General features: G+C 67.4%; 1 protein-coding gene across 1 annotated transcript in view; it reads left to right on the top strand.

The window, feature by feature from the left end:
- The window catches only part of INTS1 (integrator complex subunit 1), a gene marked incomplete at its 3' end in the record, with an annotated part of 28,503 nt that extends 3,267 nt beyond the window's left edge, over window positions 1–25,236 (top strand). Inside the window, exons 3-47 of the mRNA XM_082857089.1 lie at window positions 149–345; window positions 434–571; window positions 819–978; window positions 1,124–1,229; window positions 1,327–1,513; window positions 1,598–1,743; window positions 1,841–1,982; window positions 2,239–2,415; window positions 2,955–3,063; window positions 3,645–3,765; window positions 4,189–4,266; window positions 4,870–5,027; window positions 5,663–5,759; window positions 8,015–8,106; window positions 8,286–8,346; window positions 9,403–9,600; window positions 9,875–10,004; window positions 10,261–10,440; window positions 10,535–10,684; window positions 11,073–11,252; window positions 11,330–11,434; window positions 12,430–12,597; window positions 12,674–12,785; window positions 13,683–13,844; window positions 14,543–14,689; window positions 14,989–15,087; window positions 15,332–15,456; window positions 15,824–16,078; window positions 16,541–16,700; window positions 16,941–17,081; window positions 17,247–17,421; window positions 17,511–17,637; window positions 18,364–18,494; window positions 18,976–19,063; window positions 19,156–19,382; window positions 19,601–19,724; window positions 20,666–20,799; window positions 21,187–21,379; window positions 21,898–22,025; window positions 22,306–22,418; window positions 23,149–23,262; window positions 24,139–24,209; window positions 24,578–24,669; window positions 24,833–24,942; window positions 25,121–25,236. Of these exons, the coding sequence (XP_082713215.1) occupies window positions 149–345; window positions 434–571; window positions 819–978; window positions 1,124–1,229; window positions 1,327–1,513; window positions 1,598–1,743; window positions 1,841–1,982; window positions 2,239–2,415; window positions 2,955–3,063; window positions 3,645–3,765; window positions 4,189–4,266; window positions 4,870–5,027; window positions 5,663–5,759; window positions 8,015–8,106; window positions 8,286–8,346; window positions 9,403–9,600; window positions 9,875–10,004; window positions 10,261–10,440; window positions 10,535–10,684; window positions 11,073–11,252; window positions 11,330–11,434; window positions 12,430–12,597; window positions 12,674–12,785; window positions 13,683–13,844; window positions 14,543–14,689; window positions 14,989–15,087; window positions 15,332–15,456; window positions 15,824–16,078; window positions 16,541–16,700; window positions 16,941–17,081; window positions 17,247–17,421; window positions 17,511–17,637; window positions 18,364–18,494; window positions 18,976–19,063; window positions 19,156–19,382; window positions 19,601–19,724; window positions 20,666–20,799; window positions 21,187–21,379; window positions 21,898–22,025; window positions 22,306–22,418; window positions 23,149–23,262; window positions 24,139–24,209; window positions 24,578–24,669; window positions 24,833–24,942; window positions 25,121–25,236 (6,224 nt within the window). The remainder of the gene's footprint in view (window positions 1–148; window positions 346–433; window positions 572–818; window positions 979–1,123; window positions 1,230–1,326; window positions 1,514–1,597; window positions 1,744–1,840; window positions 1,983–2,238; window positions 2,416–2,954; window positions 3,064–3,644; window positions 3,766–4,188; window positions 4,267–4,869; window positions 5,028–5,662; window positions 5,760–8,014; window positions 8,107–8,285; window positions 8,347–9,402; window positions 9,601–9,874; window positions 10,005–10,260; window positions 10,441–10,534; window positions 10,685–11,072; window positions 11,253–11,329; window positions 11,435–12,429; window positions 12,598–12,673; window positions 12,786–13,682; window positions 13,845–14,542; window positions 14,690–14,988; window positions 15,088–15,331; window positions 15,457–15,823; window positions 16,079–16,540; window positions 16,701–16,940; window positions 17,082–17,246; window positions 17,422–17,510; window positions 17,638–18,363; window positions 18,495–18,975; window positions 19,064–19,155; window positions 19,383–19,600; window positions 19,725–20,665; window positions 20,800–21,186; window positions 21,380–21,897; window positions 22,026–22,305; window positions 22,419–23,148; window positions 23,263–24,138; window positions 24,210–24,577; window positions 24,670–24,832; window positions 24,943–25,120) is intronic.
- Between the last annotated feature and the right edge of the window lie 429 nt (window positions 25,237–25,665).

Below are 25,665 nucleotides of genomic sequence, written 5' to 3'. Positions count from 1 at the left end.
CCGGCGTCGGCCTCCTGGGAGACCGGCTCAGCCCTGAGACCCTCGCCGGCCGGTCTCTGGTGGTTGACCCAGTCAGCCCGTGGCCTGGGGCCCCCGTGAGCCTCTGCTCGGAGCTGCCTGCCTGACAGGGCCCCGTCTCCCCCGCCAGTCCCGCCTGCGGTGCTGCTGGACGAGATCGAGGCGGCTGAGCTGGAGGGCAACGACGACAGGCTGGAGGGAGTGCTGTGCGGGGCCGTGAAGCAGCTGAAGGTCACGCGGGCCAAGCCGGACAGCACCCTGTACCTGAGCCTCATGTACCTGGCCAAGATCAAGCCCAACATCTTCGCCACGGAGGGGGTCATCGAGGTGAGGGCCGGGCGTCCCCTCCTCCGTCCTGGGAAGGGGCAGGTGGAGGCAAGACGGGCCTCCCCGGCCACCACGCCGTCTCTTGCAGGCTCTGTGCAGCCTCCTGCGGCGGGACGCCTCCATCAACTTCAAGGCCAAGGGGAACAGCCTGGTGTCCGTGCTGGCCTGCAGCCTCCTCATGGCCGCGTACGAGGAGGATGAGAACTGGCCCGAGATCTTTGTCAAGGTGAGTGGGCCTCTCCCAGGAGGTCGCTGCTGCGGTGAAGGGGGCAGAGGGCCGTGGGAGGTGGGCTGCGCTGCTGGAGCCCCGGAGCGAGAGAGGGGCAATTGAACGCGTTCTTCCTGGAGGGCTGTGTCTGGTGGCCCTGCTCCTGTCCGCTGGGGCCCTGGGGAAGCACCCGGCTCGCTTGTTCCCGCGGCGCCGCTGGGACGTGGCAGAGGGCAGGCAGGAGGTGCAGGCCTTGTCCTCACAGGTGTACATTGAAGACTCCCTTGGGGAGCGGATCTGGGTGGACAGCCCGCACTGCAAGACCTTTGTGGACAACATCCAGACGGCCTTTAACACCAAGATGCCCCCCAAGAGTGTGCTCCTGCAGGGGGAGGCGGGGCGCAGCGGAGGGGAACTCAGTGCTGGTGAGAGAGGCTGGGCGGCCGGCCCGGGGTTCCCCGCGGGAGGGGCCGGGGCGGTTCGCCTCCCTCCACGGCGCCAGGCACCACCGGGGGCGTGGGTGCCCGACGGCCGGCTGGGCGCACGTATCCACGAGGCGCTCGTGTGCAGGGAGCAGCCCCCACCCCTCCCTCACCGAGGAGGAGGACAGCCAGACGGAGCTGCTGATCGCGGAGGAGAAGCTCAGCCCCGATCAGGAGGGCCAGCCCATGCCCAGGTAGGTGCGCTGCGCGGCCCCGCCCTGCCAGGCCCCGCCCCCCGGAGAGCCCGCGCGTCCGCCTTCCCGCCCGCCTGCCTTCCCCCCTCTGGCCTAGGTACGAGGAGCTGGCGGAGAGCGTGGAGGAGTACGTCCTCGACGTGCTGCGCGACCAGCTCACCCGGCGGCAGCCCATTGACAACGTCTCGCGGAACCTGCTGCGGCTGCTCACCTCCACCTGCGGCTACAAGGAGGTGCGGCTGATGGCGGTGCAGAAGCTGGAGATGTGGCTGCAGAACCCCAAGGTGAGGGGCGCCGTGCGCGCGGGGCCCCGCCGGCGGGCCAGGCCACGGGGCTGACGCGTTGCCCCCGCCCTGGCCGCCCCACAGCTGACCCGGCCGGCCCAGGACCTGCTCATGTCCGTGTGCATGAACTGCGGCACGCACGGCCCCGAGGACATGGACGTCATCTCCCACCTGATCAAGATCCGCCTGAAGCCCAAGGTCCTGCTCAACCACTACATGCTCTGCGTCAGGTGCGCCCGGCGGGGGGAAGCGGGGTGGGGGGAAGCGGGGCGGGGGGGGCGGCAGGCGGGGGCAGCCCAGCCACTCCGGTGCTCGGCCCACGTCCAGGGAGCTGCTGAACGCGCACAAGGACAACCTGGGCACCACCATCAAGTTCGTGATCTTCAACGAGCTCTCCAACGCACGGAACCCCAACAACATGCAGACCCTCTACGCCGTGCTGCAGCACAGCTCCGCGCTGGCACCCAAGGTGGGAGCCCGGCGTGGCTTCACGCCCGCGACCCCCGCCCCGCGCCCAGGCTGGAGACGAGGGCGCGGCGGCGGCCGGCGTGGTGCCAAGCCGTGTGTGAGAGGCTCGGGGGTGGGCGGCCCAGGGGCCGGGCCTGGGCGTGCAGCGGGAGCTGGCGGGGGCCTCGTCCGGGGGCTCTGGGAAGACCTCCTGCAGCCTGGCGAGGACGGAAGCTGGCGGGCGGCCCCGGCAGCTGCTGGCGCTCTCTGTCCCCCAGTTCCTGGCCATGGTGTTCCAGGACCTGCTGACCAACAAGGACGACTACCTGCGGGCCTCGCGGGCCCTGCTGCGCGAGATCATCAAGCAGACGAAGCACGAGATCAACTTCCAGGCCTTCTGCCTGGGGCTCATGCAGGAGCGCAAGGAGCCCCAGTACCTGGACATGGAGTTCAAGGTGGGCAGCCCCCAGGCCCGCGCGGGCTGCCCAGCGCTCGGGTCCCGCCCAGCGGTTTCCCCTGTGCCGTCCGGAGTGCACCTGGCTGGGATTGGTGCCCGTGTGCCCGGTGGCCCAGCCGGAGGCAGCGGAGGCTGCATCCTGCGAGGTCCAAGGAGGGGCTGGCCGGGTGCCCCCAGGGGAGCCGGTGGCCTCGGGGCTGGGTGCGGGGGTGGGCAGAGCTGCGGCCGGCGGGGCTGGGGAGGCCAGGGCACGGCGGGGCAGCGCAGAGGGCCGTAGATTTTGGGGTGTTTGGGGGCAGCGGGAGGTGCCGCTGGAGAGCAGCACTGGGGCCGGGGTGGAGGGCCTCTTCTCGGGAGGGCGGGCTTCGCCCAGCTCTGTTGTCTGAGCCTCCTCCCTGTGGCCCGGCCTGGCCTTGCCGCTGGCCGGTCCTTGGTCCCAAGGCCTCCTTCTGCCCAGCGTCCTCCTGTCCCGGCGGCTCGTGTGCCCAGGGCCTGGGCAAGGGACGCAGACCCTGCTGAGCCGGGCTGTGCTTGCAGGAGCGCTTCGTGGTGCACATCACAGACGTGCTGGCCGTGTCCATGATGCTGGGCATCACGGCCCAGGTGAAGGAGGCCGGCATCGCCTGGGACAAAGGAGAGAAGAAGAGTAAGGCTCCGGGCCTGGCAGTGGTGGGTGCTTCCGTGGCTGCAGGCTGTCCCCGAGGCCCAGGCAGGGGGCGGGAAGGGGCGCCCCCACGGCACAGCTCCTGGAGACCGAGGGAGCTTGTGGAACCTGCTGGTTCCTGTTCCTCCCATGTGGGCTGAGAACACCAGCTCCTGGTCCAGGCCCGTTGTCTGCTTGGATGGTTGGTTCACGTGGGTCCTGGTGCCGCTGTGAAGGCGTTTCGGGCTTGTGGCCCTTGGGCCGGGGTAGGTGGGGAAGCAGGGCGGTGGTGTTTGGGCCAGCCGGCTTTGGGTCGCGGCTGATCCTGGGGAGGCCTGGCTGCACAGGCCGCTTAAGCGATTGGCTGGAAGGACACTTGGAACCGAGGGTTTCAGTTCCCCGAGTTGCCCTGGGCCTGTGAGGACGGTCAGGTGTTCGCTGAACCTTATCCTAGCCGAGTTCCCCACTCCATCTCAGGTCCGCCTTCCTAACCTGCAGACAGTGCAGGATGCTTGTGCCATGCCTGGCCTTGAACTAGACCCTCTGGCTGCCGTGTGGGCTCTGTAACTGTCTTGTACCCGCAGACCTGGAGGTGCTGCGCTCCTTCCAGAACCAGATCGCCGCAATCCAGCGGGACGCCGTCTGGTGGCTGCACACCGTCGTCCCCTCCATCAGCAAGCTGGCCCCCAAGGACTACGTGCACTGGTGCGGCCGCTGCTCTTCTGCGCGGGATGAGCAGCCACTCCCTGGTCTGACCGGTGACGAGTGACAGGGCTCACACATAGGTGGCAGGTCACCGGCTGGCACTAGCCTCTTAGGAACTAGAGGGGCTGGTGGGCAGCAGCCGACCCTTGTGTGGTGTCAGGGCCTCGGGCAGAGCCTTCTCTTACAAGGGGAGGTGGGGTCCTGTCTGACCAGGGTTGGGAGCCCCCTGCTGGGGGCTCTGTCACCTGCCAGCCCCCCCGGCCTTATTGGGGGGTGGCTGGAGGCCCTGCAGAGGCCATGGGGTTGCCGAGCTCCAGAATCGGGCGGCCCCTCCGCACGTGCGGCTTCGCTGCCCATGGGGGCTGACAGGGTTGGCGGGGGGCCCTGTCTACCCCAACCCTCATGGCTCTCTCCACCCTGCAGCCTTCACAAGGTGCTCTTCACAGAGCAGCCCGAGACCTACTACAAGTGGGACAACTGGCCGCCCGAGAGTGACCGCAAGTGAGCATGCCTTCCGGCCCTGTGCCGCGCGGGCTGCCCAGGCCAGGCCCACTGAGGCAGCCCGGAGACTGTCTGGTCTTGGTCAGGGTCACCGTCCCTGTGCCGCCTCGCACACCCTGTGCCGCTTTTCCCAAGGGTGTGGTGTCTCTGCTACGCCACCTGCAGCCCTCCCGGGGACCCAGCCGGTGCCTGTGCCCCGGGACTCCCCAGCTCCCTGCCCCTCCTCGCTTCCAAGCAGCTGCACACGCGTGTTTCCTCCCTCAGCCAGTGTCGTGCTCTGTCCCCTGAGCCTGGGGACACCCTGCCCTGTGCTGACAGGCCGCTCCCATCCGTCCCCACTGTGGGCCCGGTCAGCGTGCTCATCTCACACCCGCCTGTGCTCCACGCCCGTCTCGTGTCACAGCTCGGGGGCTGCGGGACGAGGCTGGGCTCCCCTCACATTCCTCCTCGGGGCGGCGGGGCGTGGTCCACAGGGGCATCGGGCACAAGTGGCCACGGGGAGGGCGGGCGGCTGCTCCCTCCTCGGCCGCCGTGGGGGTGGGTGGCCCCGGCGGGTTTGGGGTGGGCTCCCGCCAGCCCGGCCTCTCCCTGCTGTGCCCGCAGCTTCTTCCTCCGCCTCTGCTCAGAGGTTCCCATCCTGGAGGACACGCTGATGCGCATCCTGGTCATCGGGCTGTCACGGGAGCTTCCACTGGGCCCCGCCGATGCCATGGAGCTGGCCGACCACCTGGTGAAGCGGGCTGCAGCCGTGCAGGCCGACGGTGAGGGCCTCGGGCTTTGTCCCGCCCCCTGTGGGTGACGGCCTCCTGCCACTGGGCTCCACCCCCGCTGCTGACCTCATGGGCATCGGGCATCAGGCTGCGCGTGTGTCTTGGACGGCAACCTAGTCCTTAGGCTAATTCTGGAGCTCACCCTGGACTTGTGCCCATTCCCGTGTGGTTGAACTTCGTCAGGAGTGTGTCTCTCTCGCGTCTTTAACGGGCCACTGCGGTGGCCTTGTGCAGAGCAGTCCCTGTTCTAGAGCGTACGTGTGTCCCGTTGCCGATGGGCCTGGAGCCGACCCTTCAGTGTGGCGGGGCTCGCTGCCTCCCCGGGGGCTCTGCCCTGGCGCTTCTGCTCCAGAAACGGGCGTGGTCACGTCTCGGCCCTGCCCCGAGCCCAGCTGCGCTGTGCTGCCCACGGTCCTGCCTGCTCCCCTCCAGCTCGGGTGCCACGTGGTGGAGACGTGCCCCGGCTCCCCAGGCCAGCTCACGCTGGCTGCGTGTCGTTGCATCCTGCCCTGTGCCCGTGGCGTCCCCGGCCCCCCCTGCCCCGTCTCCTCGCTCTCTGATGTCCACAGCCTGAGTCTGGGCCTGGACATCCACCGAGTGAGCCGTGTGTGCTTTCTGGGTTTCAGACGTGGAAGTGCTGAAGGTGGAGAGGATCCAGCTGATCGACGCTGTTCTGAACCTGTGCACCTACCATCACCCGGAGAACATCCAGCTCCCGCCTGGGTAAGGCTCCAGGGGCCCGTCCACAGACACCCATGAGGCTGGGCCGCGGCGAACGACCCGAGGCCTGGTTGACTGCCGTCGCCTGGGTCTCTGACCTGCTCCCTTTTTGGTCTTTGTCACTTAGATGCTTGTTCCCTGTGTGTGAACACATTCACGGTGTTTTCTAGACAGCATGAGCTCGTGCTCTGTTTCCTGAAGCCACTTGACTGAGACACGGTTCTCGTTTCTCATATGCTTCACTCATCTGAAGCTTGTGACTTGGTGCTTTCAGTACGTTCGTGGGGTTGTGCAGCCATTGCCAGCCTAACTTTAGAACCACGTCCCCTTAAGGAACCTGTTCCTGCCAACTGTGGCTCCCCGTCCCCCCGCCCCCAAACCCACAGGCCTTAGACCCCACGAATCAACTCTGTCCCTGTGGATTGGACGTTTTCAGACACTTTATGTAAACAGAGTCATAAAGCGCGTGGTCCTGTGTGGCTGGCTCCTTCCACTGAGCGCCACGTGTGCGGGGTCCCTCCGACTTCTGGTTTGCGCCTGTGCTCTGTCCCTCCCTGTGGCCAAGCGCAGGCACTGCGTTTTGTTGATCTGTCTGCTGGTTGACGCCCACTTAGGTTGTTTCCACTGTTGTTAACCATGCTGCTGGCAACTCCACGGATACGTTTCTGTGAGGATGTATGTTTTCAATTCTCGCGAGGATACCCAGGAGTAGAATTGCTGGGTCACGTGTTTAACCTTTTGTGGAACCACCAGACTTTCCCACGGCGGCTGCACCGTTTCACTTTCCCAGCAGAGGGTCCGAGGGTTCCTGTTTCTCCACATCTTTGCTGAGACCGAGGGTCCATCTTCTTATTTTAGTCGTTTTAGTGGGTGTGAAGTGGCATCTCACTTTGGCTTTTTTTTTTGGCCGCAGCATGTGGGATCTTGTTTCCCTGACCAGGGATCAGACCTGTGCCCCCTGCAGTGGAAGTGCAGAGCCCTAACCACTGGACCGCCAGGGAAGTCCCTCATTTTGGCTTTGATTTCCATTTCTGTAATCGCTAGTGACGTCGAGCAGCTGTTCACGTGCTTGTGGCTGTTTGAACACCTTCTTTGGAGAGATGTTTATCTGAGTCCTTTGCCCAGTTTTAAACTGGGTTGTTTGAATATTTGTTGTTGGATTGTGAGGGTTCTTTATAGGTTCTGGAGTGAGACCCTTAACACACCTATAATTTGTAGATATTTCCCTTCTTAGTGCCGTTTGAAACACAAAAGTTTTTTAACCTTGATAAGGTGCAGTTTATTTTTCTTTGGTTTCTTCGGTCTTCGCGTCACGCGTTAAGAAACCATTGCCTCATCTAAGGCGTCAAAGATCTATTCCTGTGTTTTCTCCTAAGGGTTTTATAGTTTTAGCCTTAATGTTTAGGTCCGTTATCCAGTTTGAATTTATTTCTGCGTATGGTGTGAGGTGCGGCTCTGACTTCATTGTTTCATGCGGATGAACCATTGTCCTTTATGGGTAATCAGTTGACATACAGGTTTATTTCTGGATCCTCAGTTCTGTTCCATTGACCTAGATGCCTGTCCTCACGCCCACACTTCTGTCTTCATTACTGTAACTCTGTGCTGGGTTTTGAAGTTGGGAGGTGTGAGTCCTCCAGTTTTATTCTTTTTCAACATTATTTTGGCTTTTCTGGGTCCTCGCATTTCCATGTGAATTTTAGGGTCATCTGGTCAATTTCCACAAAAAAGCCACCCGGGATTGTGGGGGGACTGCGTCCAAGCTGTAGACGAGTTTGGGGAGTGTTGCCAAGTCATCATATCAGATTTATTTCATTTTTCCTAACAGCTTCTTAGTTGCTTTCTGTTGCGTCATCTGAAAGGACTGTTATTACGACAGCACGATGTGTGACTTTTGAAAGTTATGGTTACATGTCGACCGATACTGGGGTGTTTTCTGGTTTTCTGATGCAGAGAATAACAACAGTAGTTAACACTGTCGAGTGTTTGTTACCTTCCCCCTGTTCCCGTGCTGTAGGGTGGGAGGCCAAGGCTGAGGGAAGTAGGGCACATGTCCCGGAGCCCAGAGCTGGGGTGTGGGCCTGAGCGGTGTGCTGGATACAGCCATGCACATCCTGGGGGTGCAAGTCCCAGAGAGGAGTTACTGAGGCTCCAGTGCTGGTGTTCGGGTCTGTGAAGCGGCTGCCGCCATGGCCTGGACCCGTTCCCATCCAGGACCTCATGGCCCGAGGCTGAGCCATTGACACCTTATGTCCCAGGTACCAGCCTCCGAACCTCGCCATCTCCACCCTCTACTGGAAGGCGTGGCCCCTACTGCTGGTCGTCGCCGCGTTCAACCCAGAAAACATTGGTGAGCCCCCTCTGGCCAGCCGTGGTCCCCTGGGCCGGTGTTGACCTTTCCCTCTTCTGGGCGTCCTGCATGTCAGGACCTGGAGCAGAGCCTGGCTGGGCACTGGAGGATGGGCGTGGGAGGGGGTGGGTCTTCGGCCGGGAGTCCCAGCTACCACCTGCTGTCGCCTTGCTCCCTAGGCCTGGCCGCCTGGGAGGAGTACCCCACACTGAAGATGCTCATGGAGATGGTGATGACCAAGTAAGTGGCTCGCCGCTCTGGGACCGGGAGGGCGGGCCCACCGGTGCTGCGCTGCGAGCGGGGCGCGCTGGGCCTCCCGCTGCTCTGCGGTCTCCCTACTCTGCGGGGCTGCCCCCTCGCTGGACTGGGGCAGTGGGATCAAGCGACGCCATGTGCTGTGGGGCCCTGGGCCCTCCTGGGCGGCACGCGTGTTGCCATGGGCGTGGGGACGGTCAGGCTGATGCTGCTGTGACATGGGAGGCGTAGAGCGGAGGGGTCCAGAGCCAGAGGGTGCGGCGGGATGGAGACGGGGTCAGCAGCAGGGGACTGCCTCTGGACGCGGCGGGCAGCAGATGCCAGGGCCTCTGTGACCATGCTCGCTGCGAGCCACGAGCTGAGGAAGCGGTGTGGGCGCCTGGGCGGGTGGCGTGTGTGTGCTGTGCTCCTGCAGCGGGGATGGGTGCAGCCTGCCGGCGCACTCGGGGGCAGCGAGGGTCGCTGCGGGACCCTGGCTGAGGTGGAGCGGAGCCCGAGGCCGTGGCGTGTGGGAACCGTGGGGTCTGGGTGCGGCCCGAGGCTGCACGTGGCAGGGCCGTCCTGTGGCTGTCTCAGGAAGCTAGGTTAGATTTTGAACACGGACAGGAGTCCAGCTGTTCGTGCCCCCAGAAAGCCGCGTGTGTCTTTGAAGCCGTGAGTCGGCCTGGGGTGCCCTGTGCGCCCCGGGCCACCTGGCCTGTTGGAAAGGGTCCAGGGGTCCTGTGTGGCCATCCTGGACAGACGCCGCTCGGGTCCAGGATCCTGACACACGTTGGCTGATTTTGGAGGCGCCAGCACTCGGCTGTGTGGGAAGAGAGGGTGGCCAGCTGTGGGCTCTGAGGGCTGCCCAGCTCCCTCATGGGGGTCTGACTGTGACCATGTTGCCGACACCTGCCCCCGGGTCCCTTCCACAGCCTGACGGCTCGAGCTGGGCCTGGGCGAGGGACGCCGTCCTAAGTTCTGACCCCCCACCCTGAGCGCCGCCTGGTGGCAGCCAGCCTCTGGTGGCCCGGCGACAGGTTCCTCCTGCTTGGTCCCCAGCAATTACTCGTACCCACCGTGCACCCTGACGGACGAGGAGACCCGGACTGAGATGGTCACCCGAGAGCTGCAGGTCTCGCAGCGGGAGAAGCAGGAGATCCTGGCGTTCGAGGGGCACCTGGCCGCTGCATCCACCAAGCAGACCATCACTGAGAGCAGCAGCCTGCTCCTGTCCCAGCTCACCAGCCTTGAGCCCCAGTATGCGCTGCGCGGAGCTCGGGCCGGGCCTGGGCTGGCAGGGGCGGGCGGGGGTGCCGCGTCCTGGCCGCTGTCCTGGTTCTCCGCGCGGCTGGCGATGGTGAAGCCGAGAGCCCCCTGTGGCTGGGCTGGGAGGGGAGGGACCGCGGGCCTCAGGGAAGACGGGCAGCTGCCCACAGGTGGGAGGCAGGCGGCCCCGCCCTCACCCGGCACTGTCGACTGGGGAGCAGTGCGCTTGCGGCTTCGACACGCTTGGGTCATGTGAAACTTTCAGAGGGCCGCCCCGGAGGCCTCCCCCTCACGTCCTGGATCAGGTGAAAGGCCTCAACCAGTCCCTCCGCCTCGGGCACCTGCTGTGTCGGAGCCGGAACCCGGACTTCCTCCTCAACATCATCCAGAGGCAGGTGAGTCCCGCTGTGGTCCGGGAGAGGAGGCTGGTGCAGGCGGGCGGGCGGGGAACCTTCTAGGGGCGTCGGTGCGCTGCGGCGTTAGATGAGACCGTGGCCAGAAGAGGGCACACCCGGAGACAGGGCTGCATGGCGACGAGCTCCTGGGCACACACAGGGCCACCTCGGGAATCCCCGCTGGGGGCGGGCAGGTGGGTCGGGGGGCCACGGCAGGCTTAGCCGGAAGGAGCCGTGTGGCTGCCGCCCCGCCCAGGCTTCCTCCCAGTCCATGCCCTGGCTGGCCGACCTGGTGCAGTCCAGCGAGGGCTCCCTGGACGTGCTGCCCGTGCAGTGCCTGTGCGAGTTCCTGCTGCACGACGCTGCCGACGAGCCCGCCTCCGGGGAGGAGGAGGAGGAGGGCGAGAGCAGAGAGCAGAAGGCCAAGAAGCGGCAGGTGGGCGCCCTGCCCCGCCCCCAGCCCCGCCCCAGCCCCCCCCCCCCCGCCCCCGGCCCTGGAGACCCACCCTGAGGGCCCCCTGTCCCTGCAGAGGCAGCAGAAGCAGCGGCAGCTGCTGGGCCGCCTGCAGGACCTGCTGCTGGGCCCCAGGGCCGACGAGCAGACCACGTGTGAGGTGCTGGACTACTTCCTGCGGCGCCTCGGCTCCTCCCAGGTGGCTTCCCGGGTGCTGGCCACGAAGGTGAGGCGGCCGTCTGGCCCGCCCCTCCCCGCGCAACCCTGCTCTCCCCGTTTTTGTTAAGATGGGAATTCTTGCTCACGCAGACTGGATTCTAGCTGACTCCTGGGCACGGAAAGGCTGCAGTCATGAGCTGCGCAGGGCTCAGAGACCTTTTTCCCCCGTGTGGGCCCCCTCCCTGGGTGGTACTGGGAAGCGCCCCGAGAGCAGCTCAGTGGCCGCCTGCCGTGTTTCCCGAGGCACTGGCGGCGGTTTTCCAGGGGAGCCGGCCCGCGCCCCTTCCGCCCCAGGCGAGGGCGCTCCGGGCGCACCACACCTCTGCCGGGAAGCGGCCCTCGCGCGTGGCTCTGAGGGAGTGGTGGCCCCGAGACCAGCGCGTGTCTGCTTGCAGGGCCTGTCCCTGGTGCTCTCGGAGGGCAGCCTGCGTGACGGGGAGGAGAAGGAGCCCCCCACGGAGGAGGACTCGGGCGACACGGACGCGCTGCAGGGCTACCAGTGGCTGCTGCGAGACCTGCCCAGGCTGCCTCTGTTCGACAGCGTCAGGACCACCACTGCCCTGGCGCTGCAGCAGGTGAGGGGCCGCAGGCGGGCGGCGGGCTGCACTGCCGGGCGTGCGCTCACACGCCCTCCCTCCCCCCCACTCCCCAGGCCATCCACATGGAGACGGACCCGCAGACCATCAGTGCCTACCTGGTCTACCTGTCCCAGCACACGCCCGTGGAGGAGCAGAGCCAGCACAGCGACCTGGCCCTGGTGAGGGGGGCGGGGCTGGGGGACACCGACCAGCCCAGTCGGGCTGCAGGGCCAGCAGGGCCACACCTCGGCTCTGGGCTCTGAGCGCCCAGCTGCCTTGCCGGTGACCCTCTGTGCGGAGCAGGGATCGAGGGCAGGAGCCCCCAGTGCCCTTGTGGTCATGCAGGCCTGGTCGCCTCTGTGGCTCTGGGCTGGGGGAGGCGTGGCTTGGCCAACCCAGGAGGCCAAGGGGCAGGAGGCCAGCCCAGGAGTCTGCGGCTGGGGCCCGCATCCCGCTCCCTGCTGGGGAGGCCCGTTTTCTACTTCGTGTTCCTCTTTTCGGGCCGTCTTTCTTCTGATCTTGCTCCCCTGTTAGCATGTCAGCTGACAGTGATGGAGGTTCTGGAGGCCCTGGGTCTTTGTAGAATGAGTGAGTGGACGGAGTGAGGGAACGGGCTGAAGACAGAGGTCGGTGGGCAGGGGGATTCTGTCCAAGCCTGGGTTCCTCGTCGAGGGGCTGGACAGTAATAATTAAAGTCTGGGGCTGGAGGCCTCGCCCTTCTGAGTCTGGTCCAGGGGCCAGACTGTCCTCACAGGGCTCAGAGAGTGCGTGCCCCGTGTCACTGCTGCAGGTTTCAAGTAAACGTGGTGTCCGACTGTTTGCAGACGGCCTTTCCCTTCGGGTCTTGAGAAGCGTGTGTTACTGTCGCTCGAGGGCAGATGGCGCCGTGCCCCATGCCTCACTCTCCTCTCCGAGCGAGCGGGGCCGGCCCTCTCCAGGGAGCCTGTCACTTCTTGCTGCCCCTCGCGCCCGCTCGGCAGTTGACAGCCCTGCGCGGCTGCGGGGCTCTCTCTGCGTGTGGGGCCCTTCCGTCCATCATCGGCCTGCTGCCCGGTGGCGGGGGGTGGTTGTGCAGAGCGGACGTGGCATCGGGGCGGCCTTCCGAGGGGACGGGGCTGTTGGCCAGGCACGACTGGAGGGGGGCCCCACGCCCTCTGACGCCGTGCTCCCCCAGGACGTGGCCCGGCTCATCGTGGAGCGCTCCACCATCATGTCCCACCTGTTCTCCAAGCGCTCCTGCAGCGCCGAGTCGGACGCCGTGCTGGCCGCCCTGCTCTCCATCTTCTCCCGCTACGTGCAGCGCATGCGCAAGAGCAAGGAGGGCGAGGAGGTCTACAGCTGGGTAAGGCAGGCGGGTGCCCTGGGCCCGGTCCCGCGGCCCTCGCCTCGGCCCGCTCACCCCGCTCCTCTCCCTCCAGTCGGAGTCGCAAGACCAGGTCTTCCTGCGCTGGACTAGTGGGGAGACGGCCACCATGCACATCCTGGTGGTCCATGCCATGGTCATCCTCCTGACGCTGGGGCCGCCCCGCGGTGAGCAGCCCACGGGCGGTGTGGCTGGGTCTCCCGTGGAGGTGGACCCCCTTCCCTGCCCATCCTGGGGGCGCACGCGAGAGCCCCACGTGGCGGGACCCCGTGCACCGCCGACGCTTCCGATCCACAGGCCGGGGGTTTCCAGACTCCTCGCCGCCTCCGCTCACACGCTGTCCTGTCGTCGTGAGATGCACGCGGGTGTTGCTGGGCACCTCTGTGCCTGCTGCTCTTTGCACTGTGGTTTCTGGAGGTGGAGGTGTCCGCATGGGGCTCTCCAGCCGAGGGGACGCTGGTGCCCAGAGCAGTGAGCCCCAGGTCCTCTCCACAGGCCTGGGGTGTGGCCCTCGGCTCGCTGGCCGTGGGCTGTGTCCAGAGCCGGCTGATCCTCTGGCCTCCTGGAACCTCTGCCTGGCAGCCTCTCCTTCCCTCCTCTGTGGCTGACGCTGTGGGCTGCTCTGCCACTTACTTGTGTCCAGGGGAGGCTGGCCTTGTGCCGGCCTGGCCTACTGGCTGCCCGGGGCTTTGTGCAGCCTGAGCCCTGGAAGGAGCCGGTTTGGCCAAGCCCACAGAGCCCAGAGAGCCTGCTGGCCCCAGCCTCACACCGTCCCCTGGGCAGCCTGGCCAGCTCTGCACTTCCGTTTCCTCAACTGGGGCGGGGCGGCGCCACGATTGTGAGGATTACACAAGTCAGCTGTGCAGAGCCTCTGCCGCTGGGCCGCGCTCTCAGCTCTGGGTAGATTCTTCTCCGTCCTCTGAAGCCCCTGTTCGCACCTGTAAACCGAGGACGCGCTGGCCTTGGCCTTCAGCCTTCAGTGCGGCCGGAGCTCCTAGGGTGGCGAGGTCTGGGAAGGCCTCGCTGAGCCGGCCCTGGTGCTTGCCCTGTTGTCTCTCCCGAAGCTGGTGACGGCGAGTTCCAGGCGCTGCTGGACATCTGGTTCCCAGAGAAGAAGCCCCTGCCCACGGCCTTCTTGGTGGACACGTCGGAAGAGGCGCTGCTGCTGCCCGACTGGCTGAAGCTGCGCATGATCCGCTCGGAGGTCCCGCGCCTCGTGGACGCTGGTACGACCCGGGCGCGGCTCGAGGGGGAGGACCAGGCCTTGCCCCTGCTGTGGGCCTGGTGTGTGTTCTTCCCTCGCCTGGTGGACGCTGGTACGGCCTGGGCGCGCCTCGAGCGGGGCGGGGGTGGGGGGACCAGGCCTTGCCCCCTGCTGTGGGCCTGGGTGTGTTCTAGTTGTGGCCTGTGAGAGAGGACAGCTCGGGGGCCTCGGGGGGGTTCCGGGGCGTCTGTTATTCAGCAGACGTTTGTGGAGCTGTCAGTGCCCTGACAGGTGCGCGCAGGCCCTTGTGGTCAGGCGGGGAGGCTGAGAGCCTCCAGTGAGAAGTGCTGGAGGAGGAACGAAAAAGACCAAGTGGTCCAGGGATTCGGAGGGGAGGAGGAGGGGCTGGGGCCTCCGAGCTGGTGCTGGGGTGCAGAGTGGCCTCGGGCACCCGCCCGTGGTCAGTGTGGTATCCAGCAGAGGTGGCAGACCGGGCAGTTTGGGGGGTGGCTTGGCTGGGGAAGCGCAGCAGGACACACTCAGGGGAGCCTTGACTCTGAGCTGGAGGGAGCGCAGGGCTGGCCCGCAGCCTCAGGACGCAGGGTGGGGTCCTGAGGACCCAGCAGCCACACTTGGAGCTGCCCTCTGGGCCCTGTGCCCCGCCAGGCCCCGCGGGCCGGGGTCACCGGGTGGCAGTGGCTGAGTGAGAGCCGCCCCCAGCCCTGCAGGACCTGGAGCCCCAGCAGCTGCTGCTGTTCGTGCAGTCCTTCGGCATCCCGGTGTCCAGCATGAGCAAACTTCTCCAGTATCTGGACCAGGCGGTGGCCCACGACCCCCAGACCCTGGAGCAGAACATCATGGACAAGAGTGAGAGCCGGGGTCCTCGCCCGAGCACCCCGGGCCCGCCGTGCGGCTGCGGTTGGAGAGCCAGGCTGGGGGTGGAGTGGAACAGCCCCAGGGCAGGGGCTGCGAGCAGGAAGGTGGAGCTGCGTCCACCCCTCGGGTTGGAGGGTGGAGGGAGCTGCGGGCGCTGCCTGATTCTCTGCAGAAAGGCCCTGTCGCCCAGCTTCCCGGGTCCTGGGGAGGCTTGGAGCTCTGCGGGCACCATGCGGAGGGCTTCCCTCCTCCCTGGGGGCCCGTGTTTACCCGTGGCTGCCTCCCTGCAGATTACATGGCTCACCTGGTCGAGGTCCAGCACGAGCGAGGGGCGTCCGGAGGCCAGACTTTCCACTCCCTGCTTACAGCCTCCCTGCCCGCCCGGCGAGGTACCCACCCATCCCGGCTCGCACGGCCACTCGGGAAGCGTTTGCTTCTGCCCGGCGTCCGGGCTTCTGTTTATGGGCCCACGGGCGAGGCTGGGGGTCCCGGGGAGAGAGCCCTCTGCAGGGCCTGGGAGCCCGCTCCTCTCTGGGCGGTGGGCCCCCGGGCGAGCCTGGCCGTGGTCGGCATGGTCCCCGCCACAGCTGGCCGTGATGGCCTCTCAGCCGCCCTGCTCCTCCTTCCCTGCAGACAGCACAGAGGCGCCAAAACCCAAAAGCAGCCCAGAGCAGCCACCGGGCCAGGGCAGGCCCCGGGCCGTGACACAGGTGCGGGTTCTGGGCCCCGAGGACGACCTGGCCAGCATGCTCCTGCAGGTATGGCCCCCCTCCTCCCTGGTCCCTCCTCCCGCCTGGAATCCATGGCCAGGGGTTCCCTGGGCACGTGTGTTCTCGCCCCCTCCTCACAGTGACAGGCGCTGCAGAGCAGCGGTGCACGGTTTCCATCTTCACGCTTACACGCCCGTATGCGCACGTGTGTGCACAGGTCCACGCGCTCTTTCCTGGGCCTGTTGCCACGGGCCTCGTCCCAGTCCTTGGCCCCCACCCCACGCCCCTCTGGAGAGTCTGCTGGGGACCGGGCACGCCAGTGCCAACTGCCGGCAGCCTCTGTGGGGTCGGGGTGTGGGCTCTGGGGAAGGCCCCACCTGCCAGCTGCGTGGTCCTGATGGATGCCTTTCTCCAGATCTTCCCGCTGAGCCCCAGCCCACGGTGGCAGAGCTCCAGTGCGCGCCCTGTAGCCCTGGCGCTGCAGCAGGCCCTGGGCCGGGAGCTGGCGCGAGTCCGCCAGGGGAGCCCCGAGGTGCCAGGCGTCGCGGTGCGCCTCCTGCAGGCCCTCGCCACCCTGCTGAACTCCCCGCACGGCGGCGCCCTGGTCATGGTCATGCACCAGAACCACTTCCTCGCCTGCCCTCTGATGCGCCAGCTCTGCCAGTACCAGGTAGGCCCCGGCACAGCCCTGCGCCTCGCTCCCCGAGTCCCCGCGCCCGGGCTCTGCCTCGCGTGGCCAAGGCCCCCGTCCCGCCCCCCAGGCTCGGGGCTCCTGTGGCCAGGCCTGCTCGGGCCCCGGCTCTTGCCCCTAAGTGAAGAGACGCAGCTTTTGCTGCGGAGCTGGGGGTGCGCCCCCGCTTCTGTGACAGAAGCTTCCCGGGGGCAGGGCAGGAGCGTGTCGGGCTCTCAGCACGCCCCCACCTGGTGTCGGTAGTTTTGCCACGTTCGCCCCACTTGCCCCTGCGCCCACGTGTGTGCTACCTCCTTGGTCATTTCTCTCTGGGCCCCGTGAGGACAGGCGACAGCAGACCCCTCCTGGGCTGCGGGTATGGGCGCTGGAGGGCCCGCTGTGGCAGGCGGGATGGTTCCGCCCGGCCCTGGCCCTGTCTGAGCCGTGCTGTGCCGTCCCCAGCGCTGTGTGCCCCAGGACACCGGCTTCTCGTCGCGCTTCCTCAAAGTGCTCGTGCAGACCCTGCAGTGGCTGGACAGCCCCGCCGTGGAGGCCGGGCCTCTGCAGGCCCAGCTCAAGCTGTTTGCCGCCCAGTACTCGGCACGGCGCCGGACCAGCGATGGTGAGGCAGGGTCAATGGTGCCGGCGGGGGTCCTGGGCTCTCTGCCATCGCGTCGGGGGGACCGGGGCCTTGTTCCCAGATGGGCCCCGGGTGGCGTCAGGGTGAGTGGGGCCCAGCGGTTTGGGGGTCGGGGCACTGGGAAGGCCCCCCAGGGGGGAGCGTACGTGTGGGAACCGAGGGGAGTCGCCTGCCCGGCACCCCTGGCAGGAGTCCCGTGGGTCACACAGCGCTCCCCTGCAGTGCGGAGCGGGTTCCTGCACCTGGCAGAGGCCCTGACGTTCCGCGGGGACCCGGAAGTGGTCAGCTCCACCATCCGCGCCATCGCGGCCACCCTCAAGTCTGGGGAGGGGTGTGACGTGGAGCCCGAGCTTATCAGCAAAGGTACTCGGGCCCCGGGCGCCACAAAGACCCCGCCTCGCTGCCCCGCACGCAGGTCCCTCTCCTGGGCGCCCCCAGAACAGGGCCCAGGGGCGGGGCTCTCTGTCCTCACGTCCGGTGGCCCCCCGAGCTGGAGTGACACAGGGGCCCTCTCTGCCCCACCCTCAGTCCTCCGGGGTCTGGTTGCCGTGAGGTCGCCTCACCTGGAGGAGCTGCTGGCCGCGATCTTCTCCGCTGCCTCCGTCTTCCCGGCCTCGGGGCCCGTGTCCGTGGTGAGCTCACTGCTGCTGCAGGAGAAGGGGGAGCCCCCGGCCCTGGGGAAGCAGGACTCTGACGGCTGCAGGTGAGCCGGCGGGGCGGGGGCCGGCTGGGAGGGGGAGCGGGGGGCGGCCCTGGCCGGCCGCGTCTGAGCCCACCCCACCTTCCCTGCAGCCTGGAGGCTGTGTGGCTGGGACCCTGCTCGGGGCTCCTTGTCGACTGGCTGGAGATGCTGGACCCCGAGGTGATCAGCAGCTGCCCTGACCTCCAGCAGCGGCTGCTGTTCTCCCAGAGCAGCAAGGTGGGCCTCGTTCGCGCACGGCGCCCTGGGCCCACAGTCCGCCCGGCAGCCCCAGGGTGGGGCTGGCTCTCTGTCAGTTCCAGCAGATCCGATGCCGGAGTCTCAGTGGCCAGACGGGTCCCATGTTTCCTCTGAGTGGGTCACCACAGCTGGCCAGATCTGGCCACGGAGGCGGGCGGGGGGTGGGTGGATGGGTCCTTTGTGGGCTCAGGTCCTCACAGGGCACGAGGCGGTAGGGGGAGTGGAGCTCAGCAACCCCTGACGGGGGGGTGGGGTCCTCAGAGGGGTCGGAGCCCATGTCAGGGCTCTGCGGGGGTGGCGGGGTCCCCCAGCTCATCTGGCCGTGGGGAAGGTGAGGAAACACTGACCAGATGGCCGGGGAGGGGCTGGGCATCCCCTGCCCGTGGTCCCGCCGCACGCTGGTGGGTCTGCGCTTCTGAGAGCGGCGGTCACGCTCCCGCGCCCCCCGCCTGCCCAGGTGTTCCCACACCCAGGGTTTTGCTCGCGTGTCTCCTGGTCTCTGAGGAGTGGATTCGGTTCAGCCCGTGCTTAACCTGCGGAGTGACCGGCCGGGCTGGGTGGCTTCCCGGGCGGGAGCCTCGGATCTGCCTCGAAACGGACACCTTCCTCTGCTCTGTGCTGGCACACGTGGGCTGTCACCTGCTGACGCTACCCGGCAGAGCCGTCAGCCCGGCGGGGACCATCCCAGGTTTCCTCCCTCCCCAGGGCAAAGGCCATCCTGGCCCGCAGGTGCCGTCTTTCCGACCCTACCTCTTAGCCCTGCTCACGCACCAGTCCAACTGGTCCACGCTGCACCAGTGTATCCACATCCTGCTGGGCAAGAACCGGGAGCAGAGGTGAGTCCCCCAGACCTCTGTCCCCCACCGGCAGGTCTGTTCCTGCCACAGGCAGCGTGGGCCTTGGGGTGCCCCGCGGCAGCCGCCCTGCCCAGACTCCTCCGGGAGCCGAGTTTGGAGGGCAGTGTCGGGGGCCTCGGTGGGGGGCTCTGATCTAGCAGCCTTCCCCCGGCGTCCTCAGGGACCGAGGCCCTCCTGCCTGGCCCGGTGTCCCTTCCCTGGGTGGCCAGCAGGCAGACAGTCGGCTTTACTGTCCTCCGGTCGTGTGAATGGTTGGCGTCCGTGCTGTGCTGCGGGGTGCCAGGGGCCCCTGTGCGCGGCTGCAAGCGTGGGGTGGGGCGGGGCCGACCTTAGCTTTGCCACTGCGAGCTGCAGAGAGGTCGGGTGGGGCGGCCTGCGTCCCCTGACGGCTGACCTGGGCACCCCCCCCCCCGCCTGGAGACGCGCCTGGTGCTCAGCCAGGCCGCCCCGCCGCCTCCAGGTTCGACCCCTCGGCCTCCCTGGACTTCCTCTGGGCCTGCATCCACATGCCTCGCATCTGGCAGGGCAGGGACCAGCGCACCCCTCAGGCAGGTGTTGGGGCGTCCCCTGCCCGCAGGGTGGGGTGGCGGGCGGGCGTGGCGAGACGCGCCCGGGCCTGACTGGCGGTGTGCGGCTGCAGAAGCGGCGGGAGGAGTTGGTGCTGCGCGTCCAGGCCCCGGAGCTCATCGGCCTGGCGGAGCTGATCCTGGCGGAGGCAGAGGCCAGGAGCCAGGACGGGGACGCCAGCGCCTGCAGCCTTCTCCAGGCCCGGCTGCCCCTGCTGCTCAGCTGCTGCCGCGGTGACGATGAGGGCGTCAGGAAGGTGACGGCGCACCTGACGAGCTGCATCCCGCAGTGGGCTGACAGGTGAGGGTGCTGGACGCCGGGCTCCGGGGCCCCCGCCCGTCCCCTTGCCCTTGTGGTGGGAGGCCGCGGCTCAGACGTGAGCACCGTGGGAGCGAGCCCAGGCCACCAGTGGGGGTGCGGTAGGGCTGAGGGGCCTGGCACGCCAGCTCTGCACGCAGTGGCAACAGCGGCTCCCTGGTCCCGCGGCCACCCCGAGTCTGGTCTCTGGTCTCTCGCAGCGTGCTGGGCAGGCGTTGCCGAGACCTGCTCGTGCACCTCTACCTGCAGCGGCCAGACCTCCGGGTGCCTGTGCCTGACGTCCTGCTGCACAGCGAAGGGGCCGCCGGCAGCAGCGTCTGCAAGGTAAAGCCCTACGGGGTCATCGGGGCCCCCTTTGTCCTTCACTGGGAGGTAGAAATGCCTTTTCTCGGATCGAAAGAAGAGGCCCCTGGTGAGTGCCGATGGCACGTCTGAGGGCAGAGCCTGCCCTGCCACCCTCGCCTGTCCGACCTCTCGAAGGGTCTGGAAACGATCTTTTCCTCCTCCAAGAAGTCCTCTGGGTGTGGAGCAGAGGAGAGTGGGTGTCCCCCCTCGTTCCCTGATAAGGGACCGTTGACTACAGCAGGCCACGTGGTGCGTGTGTGACGGTGTTGCATGCGGCCCAGCACCCCCATCCCTTCCTGGCTGCCTGCCGTGGTGCTGGCCTTTGGCCCAGCGTGGGGCCTCCGTGCGCGGGTCTGCGTGGCATCTGCCTTCACCTCCCTTGGGTGATGGCGGGGGAAGGGGGGTCTGGTGGGCCCCCTGCCCGTGTTCCCTGGGCTGGACCCTGGAGTTGGATCTGCCGCCTGCCCTGCTTCTCGGGACAGGGAGGGAAGCTGATGTATTTCCAGCTGTGCTTCCTTCCACTTTTGCGTGTTACTTGTTTTGCGCGCCTGAAATTATGCGACACCAGCAAGGTTTGTTTTTCTCGCTCAAGCTAACACAGGGCTTCTATCCTGTTTGTGTGGAGAGGGCGACCTCACACACCACGTGCTGAGCTTGGCTGGGAGCTCTGGCCACGGCCTCTTGAGCCCCAGGAGCAGCAGAAGGCACTGGGGAACAGGCATCTCTGGGTCGCTGCACAGGTCCTTAGGGGCCACACCAGGGCCTTGGGGTCCGGGGGCCTTGGAGCAGGTGCCCGCACACTGCCCGGGGAGCCCCATCGTAGCCCCTGCGGCGGTGGGCGGCGGACTCGGCGGGGGGCGGACAGGTAGGGTGCGAGGGCTGCAGGCGGCCCCGGCTCTGACCACCCCCGTCCCTCCCAGCTGGACGGCCTCATTCACCGCTTCGTCACCCTCCTCGCGGACACCAGTGACTCCCGGGCGGCCGAGAACCGAGTGGCCGATGCCAACGTGGCCTGTCGGAAGCTGGCTGTGGCCCACCCCATCCTGTTGCTCAGGTACCGCCTGGCCTGTCCCACCTGCAGCCCGAGTGGGCACAGCTCGCTGTCAGGGTGCCCTCCCCGCCCCAGCCTGGAGCGGCTCCCACACCAGGCGTTCCTGTAAGGCGGGCTCAGCGGCTAAGAGCGGGTGGACGGACACCGTGGTGGTGTCGCCACGGGCAGCCAGGGCCTCGGCTGCTTCCTGACTGAGCTGAGTCTCGGGGGTAGGGGCCTGGTGGACGCGGGAGAGGGTGGGTCAGGTGAGTGGCCCAGGACATCACGGTGGCGGTTAGCAGGCTCCGGGTGGTCTCCAAGTGCAAGTTGATGTCGGCCCTTGGAGCGGGGGGCGGGGAGGGGGGCCGGGGGAGATGACCCAGGACCACCGAGCGCACACGTCGCCCCCAGGCACCTGCCCATGATCGCCGCCCTCCTGCACGGCCGCAGCCACCTCAACTTCCAGGAGTTCCGGCAGCAGAGCCACCTGACCTTCTTCCTGCACGTGCTGGGCATCCTGGAGCTGCTGCAGCCGCACGTGTTCCAGAGCGAGCACCAGGGGGCGCTATGGGACTGCCTGCTCTCCTTTCTCCGCCTGCTGCTGGTGGGTGCCCCACCCACCCTCGGGGGCCCGGGCGTCCCCAGGGGTTGGGTGCCCGGTCCCTCTCCCTGTGCCCCTCTCAGCCGGTGCCCCTGCTCGCCCTGCCTGCTCCCTCCACCATTCTGAGCTCTCCCCATTCAGCTCGTGTCCCTTCTGGTCCCACGACTCTGGCAGCCCCGGTCTTCCTGACCAGGACTGAGGGTCCGTCCCCTTGTCCACCTGAGGCGGCTGGGTGAGGGCACAGCCCTTGGCTGCATCGGGCACGGCCAGGCCACCTGCCTGTCTGGTACCTTCACCCGGGGAAGGCCCCCAGCTGCTCACGTGCCTGGGGAGACCCCACGCTCCTCAGGGTTCAGGAGGGACGAGGCCGCTCCTGACCCTTAGGGACCTTAACATGCGCCCGGTGAGGGCGGCGTGCTGGCGGCGTCCAGGGTGTGCTGTGGGGCTCCACGGGGAGCGACGTGGGCAAGACGGGATGCTTCAGGCCCTGGATGCTTTCCCCCTCGCGCTTCCCTTTGCAGAACTACAGGAAGTCCTCCCGCCACCTGGCCCCCTTCATCAGCAAGTTCGTGCAGTTCACCCACAAGTACATCACCTGCAATGCCCCGGCCGCCATCGCCTTCCTGCAGAAACACTCCGACGCGCTCCAGTGAGTGTGCGCGTCTGGCACGGCTCCTCTCCGGCCAGGGTCCCGTCGTGGCGGTGCTCAGGGCTGGGAGCTCCCAAGGGGCGTGCTGGCGGGGATGGACACTGCCCACGGCGCCGGGGCCCGGGGCGGCAGGGCTGTAGATGCTGGGTCTGTGCCGGGGTCATTCTGAGCTGGCTTCCTCCTCCCTCGGCCCCCGGGGCACCTCCTGAGCCCCTGCCCACGGGGCCCTGCCTGCCTCCCACCTGTGGCATGGTGCTCACGGAGAACCTTGCTCCCGCAGTGACCTGTCCTTCGACAGCAGTGACCTGGTGATGCTCAAGTCGCTCCTGGCGGGGCTGAGCCTTCCCAGCAGGGACGGCAGGGCCGACCGCGGCCTGGACGAAGAGGGCGAGGGTGAGTGGGGCCGGGGCTGCGGGCTGCACTGCCCTGGGCGTCCCTCGGGCATCGTTGGCCCTGGGGCCGTGACACGCGCAAAGCACCGAGTCGTGTTGTGGCCAGCGAGACCTACAGCACCTGCCCTCTGTGGGACCAACCAGGCCCCTCTGTTCTCTGTCCCCGTGCCCACCCGGGGGCCCCTACAGTGGGGCGACCCGACACCTGCAGCATTGTGTCTAGCGGGCGTGCGGTGGACTTGTGAACGGGCCGAGTGCCCGGGGCCAGGTCCCTTCACGGCCATTCGCCCTGGTTTTGCCAAGTCGCTGGTGTCGAGTGTGACTCTTGGCCGTCCACGGACGCCTAGCACAGTGCTCTGCACGCAGGCGCCTTTATTGAGCACCTGCTGTGTGCCAGGGGCAGCAGGGAAGGCCACGCGCCGTGTGGTGGGTGAGAGGCTCGAGAGAGCAGTGCCGCGTCTCCCAGGCAGCTCCCAGCAGGCTCGTCGTTTCAGCACATTTATTGAGCGCCCGTTGTGTACCAGGCACCGTGCTCAGCCCAGGGCAGGGGCCGCATCTTTGGGGGTCTGGTGTGATTCCGGGCGCTGCTCAGCGAGGCTGCCCCTCGCTTACGCACATGGATCCCACGGCCTCGGTGTCGAGTGTGTCCGGGGCTCTTGGGCCCTCTGGACGGTGGCCTGGGGCGGGCCGTCCTCGTCTCCACCCGACGGCACTGGCCTCCTGTCTTGCAGACGAGGGCTCGGCTGGCCCCCTGCCTCTGGTCAGCGTCTCCCTCTTCACCCCTCTGACCGCAGCTGAAGTGGCCCCCTATGTGAAGAGGCTTTCCCGGGGCCAGACGGTCGAGGGTGAGTTTGGGGGTTTGGCTCCCCCAGGCCCAGTCGGCCCCGTGGTGGGTGGTGGCCTCCCTTTCTGTCCCTGCAGCATCCTGGGTCCCACAGCGGCCCTTGGCCGTCCAGGCTTCTCCTGGGGGTCGGGGGGGCATCCAGAAGACAGCAGGGCCCCTGCCAGGTCCCGGGAGGGGCTGGGCTCTTTCCTCAGAGTGGGAATAGGGGTGGGTAGAGAGGGGGTCGGAGGGAGAAGCGGGGCTGGAGACTGGGGGCGGCTCCTCTGCTGGCCAGTGGCGCTGGGGAGCCCCCTGGAGTCCCCGTAGATACCGAGGAAGAGGGGCCTGGCGGGGAGCTGGCCGACAGCCCCTGGTCCTCTACGGGGGAGCCGAGGGCCTGGGTGGCCACCTGCGGGGAGGGGCAGGGCCATGTTTCTGCAGTGTGGCTTCGGGGCAGCCGGGGCAGACATCTGGGGAGCATGGTGCAGATGCAGATCCCTGGGCCCCTCAGAAACCTCTGAAAGCCTGGTCGACCAGCACCTCCGGTTTGGGGTCGCTGGCTCGGTAGCTGGGAAGGCAGCGGAACCCCCAGTGATTTCTGTCCCAAGGTGCTGGGGGCCCCCTGGCCGGAGCAAGCGCTAGGGATGCTATGGAAGCTCCAGGAGGCGCTGGCGCTGACGTTATGAGCCGCCGTGCTACACCTGTAGAACCAGGTCCCTCCACCAGAGCCTGTGCTGAGGCCGGGCCAGGGTCCCTGCCCGGCAGGTGTGCTGTGGGGCAGCGGGCTCTGGCCCCAGGACTCCACCACTCCTGCCTCTGGGCTGTGTGGGGGACAGGTTCGCCCCGAGCCCAGCAGCTGCAGCCCGGACCTCAACAACACGCTTTCTACCCATCTTAGATCTGTTGGAGGTTCTGAGCGACGTGGACGAGATGTCCCGACGGAGACCCGAGATCCTGGGCTTCTTCTCGGTGCGGGAGCTGCCATGTGCCCGGGGGAACTGGGACACGTGTCAGAGGCTGGGGCGGGAGGGCAAAGGCACGCTGGGCCCCGAACAGGGACGCCGCCCCCACACTCCTTCCTGCTGGGCACCCAGCTCAGCCCGCAGCGGCTGGGCTTTGGGGCAGGTGCCACGTCTGACTGCGGCCCCGTCCCAGATGCTCAGTCCCGCCCAGAACTGAGGCGGCCGCTCCTCCGCTCTGCGCTGGGCCTCCTGTGTGCTTCATGGGTCCCGAGGTCCCAGGGCCCAGCGACGGGGGTGTTGAGGGGGCTGGAGGCTTAGGGAGCGGGGTCCCCTGACGGGTGGGTGGCCCTGCTGACACCGCCCCCGCCCCCGCAGACCAGTCTGCAGCGGCTGATGAGCTCAGCTGAGGAGTCCTGCCGCAGCCTGGCCTTCAGCCTGGCCCTGCGCTCCATCCAGAGCAACCCCAGGTGAGCCGGCGTCACCTGCCACCACGGGCCGCCTGGTGCCCTGGGCCAGGCCTCCCACTCCTCCTGTCCGGTGGGGCCCGGCGCAGGGCTCTGGGGAGGCGTCGGGGCCTTGGCCATCTTGGCACGGGGGGGAGGTGCCAACCTGAGCACGTGGCTCTTCCAGCATCGCAGCCGACTTCCTGCCCACGTTCATGTACTGCCTGGGCAGCCGGGACTTCGAAGTAGCGCAGACGGCCCTCCGGAACCTGCCGGAGTACACCCTCCTCTGCCAGGGTGAGTCTGCCCCGACCCCACCCACCCAGGCCCCGGTGCCCCCGGAGGCCTCGGTACCCGGGGCCGGGCTCTCAGGGAAAGACCAGAGGCTCCATTTCTGAGAGCTGCCTGACGACCTGGCCGCCGCGGCCAGGATGTCAGGGCAGCACAGCCTGACAGGGTCTTCGTCTGTCCCCAGAGCACGCAGCCGTGCTGCTGCACCGGGCCTTCCTGGTGGGCATGTATGGCCAGATGGACACCAGCGCCCAGATCTCCGAGGCCCTGAGGATCCTGCACATGGAGGCTGTGATGTGAGCCGGGCCGCAGCCCGACTGCACGCCTGGTCCACTGGTGGTCTCCTCCAGGAGCACCAAGACAGGCAGGGCCAGTACTCAGAGCCCACGCCCAGCCACCCCGGCCAGCGGTGTGGGCGCCGTCTGCCCCGGAAGCTGTCCCACCTGCGGAGTGACGGGGGCACAGCCCAGCTGGGAGGGGATGCTGACATCCTAGCGGGTCGAGGCGAGGGGCTGGGTTCAAATGAAACGTTTTGAACTCCGCGATGCTGCTGCCTGTGTGGTTTGCCTCCTTGGAGACCCCGGGAGTGAGTGGGACCTGGGAGCTTGGAGCCCTGCCCCCAGGGCCCGGCCAGCCTGCCTGCTCCTGGGCAGGCATGTGGCGGTGTCCATCTGGAGACAGGAGGGCGCCCGCCTCTGGGCACAGTCTTGGTCTTTCCTCCCTGCCCTC

Source organism: Leucopleurus acutus, assembly GCF_964270905.1.
Source record: "Leucopleurus acutus genome assembly, chromosome: 16".
Lineage (NCBI taxonomy): Eukaryota > Metazoa > Chordata > Mammalia > Artiodactyla > Delphinidae > Leucopleurus > Leucopleurus acutus.
Note: the sequence above shows the minus strand (reverse complement) of the source record. Positions and strands in the feature narration are given on the sequence as shown.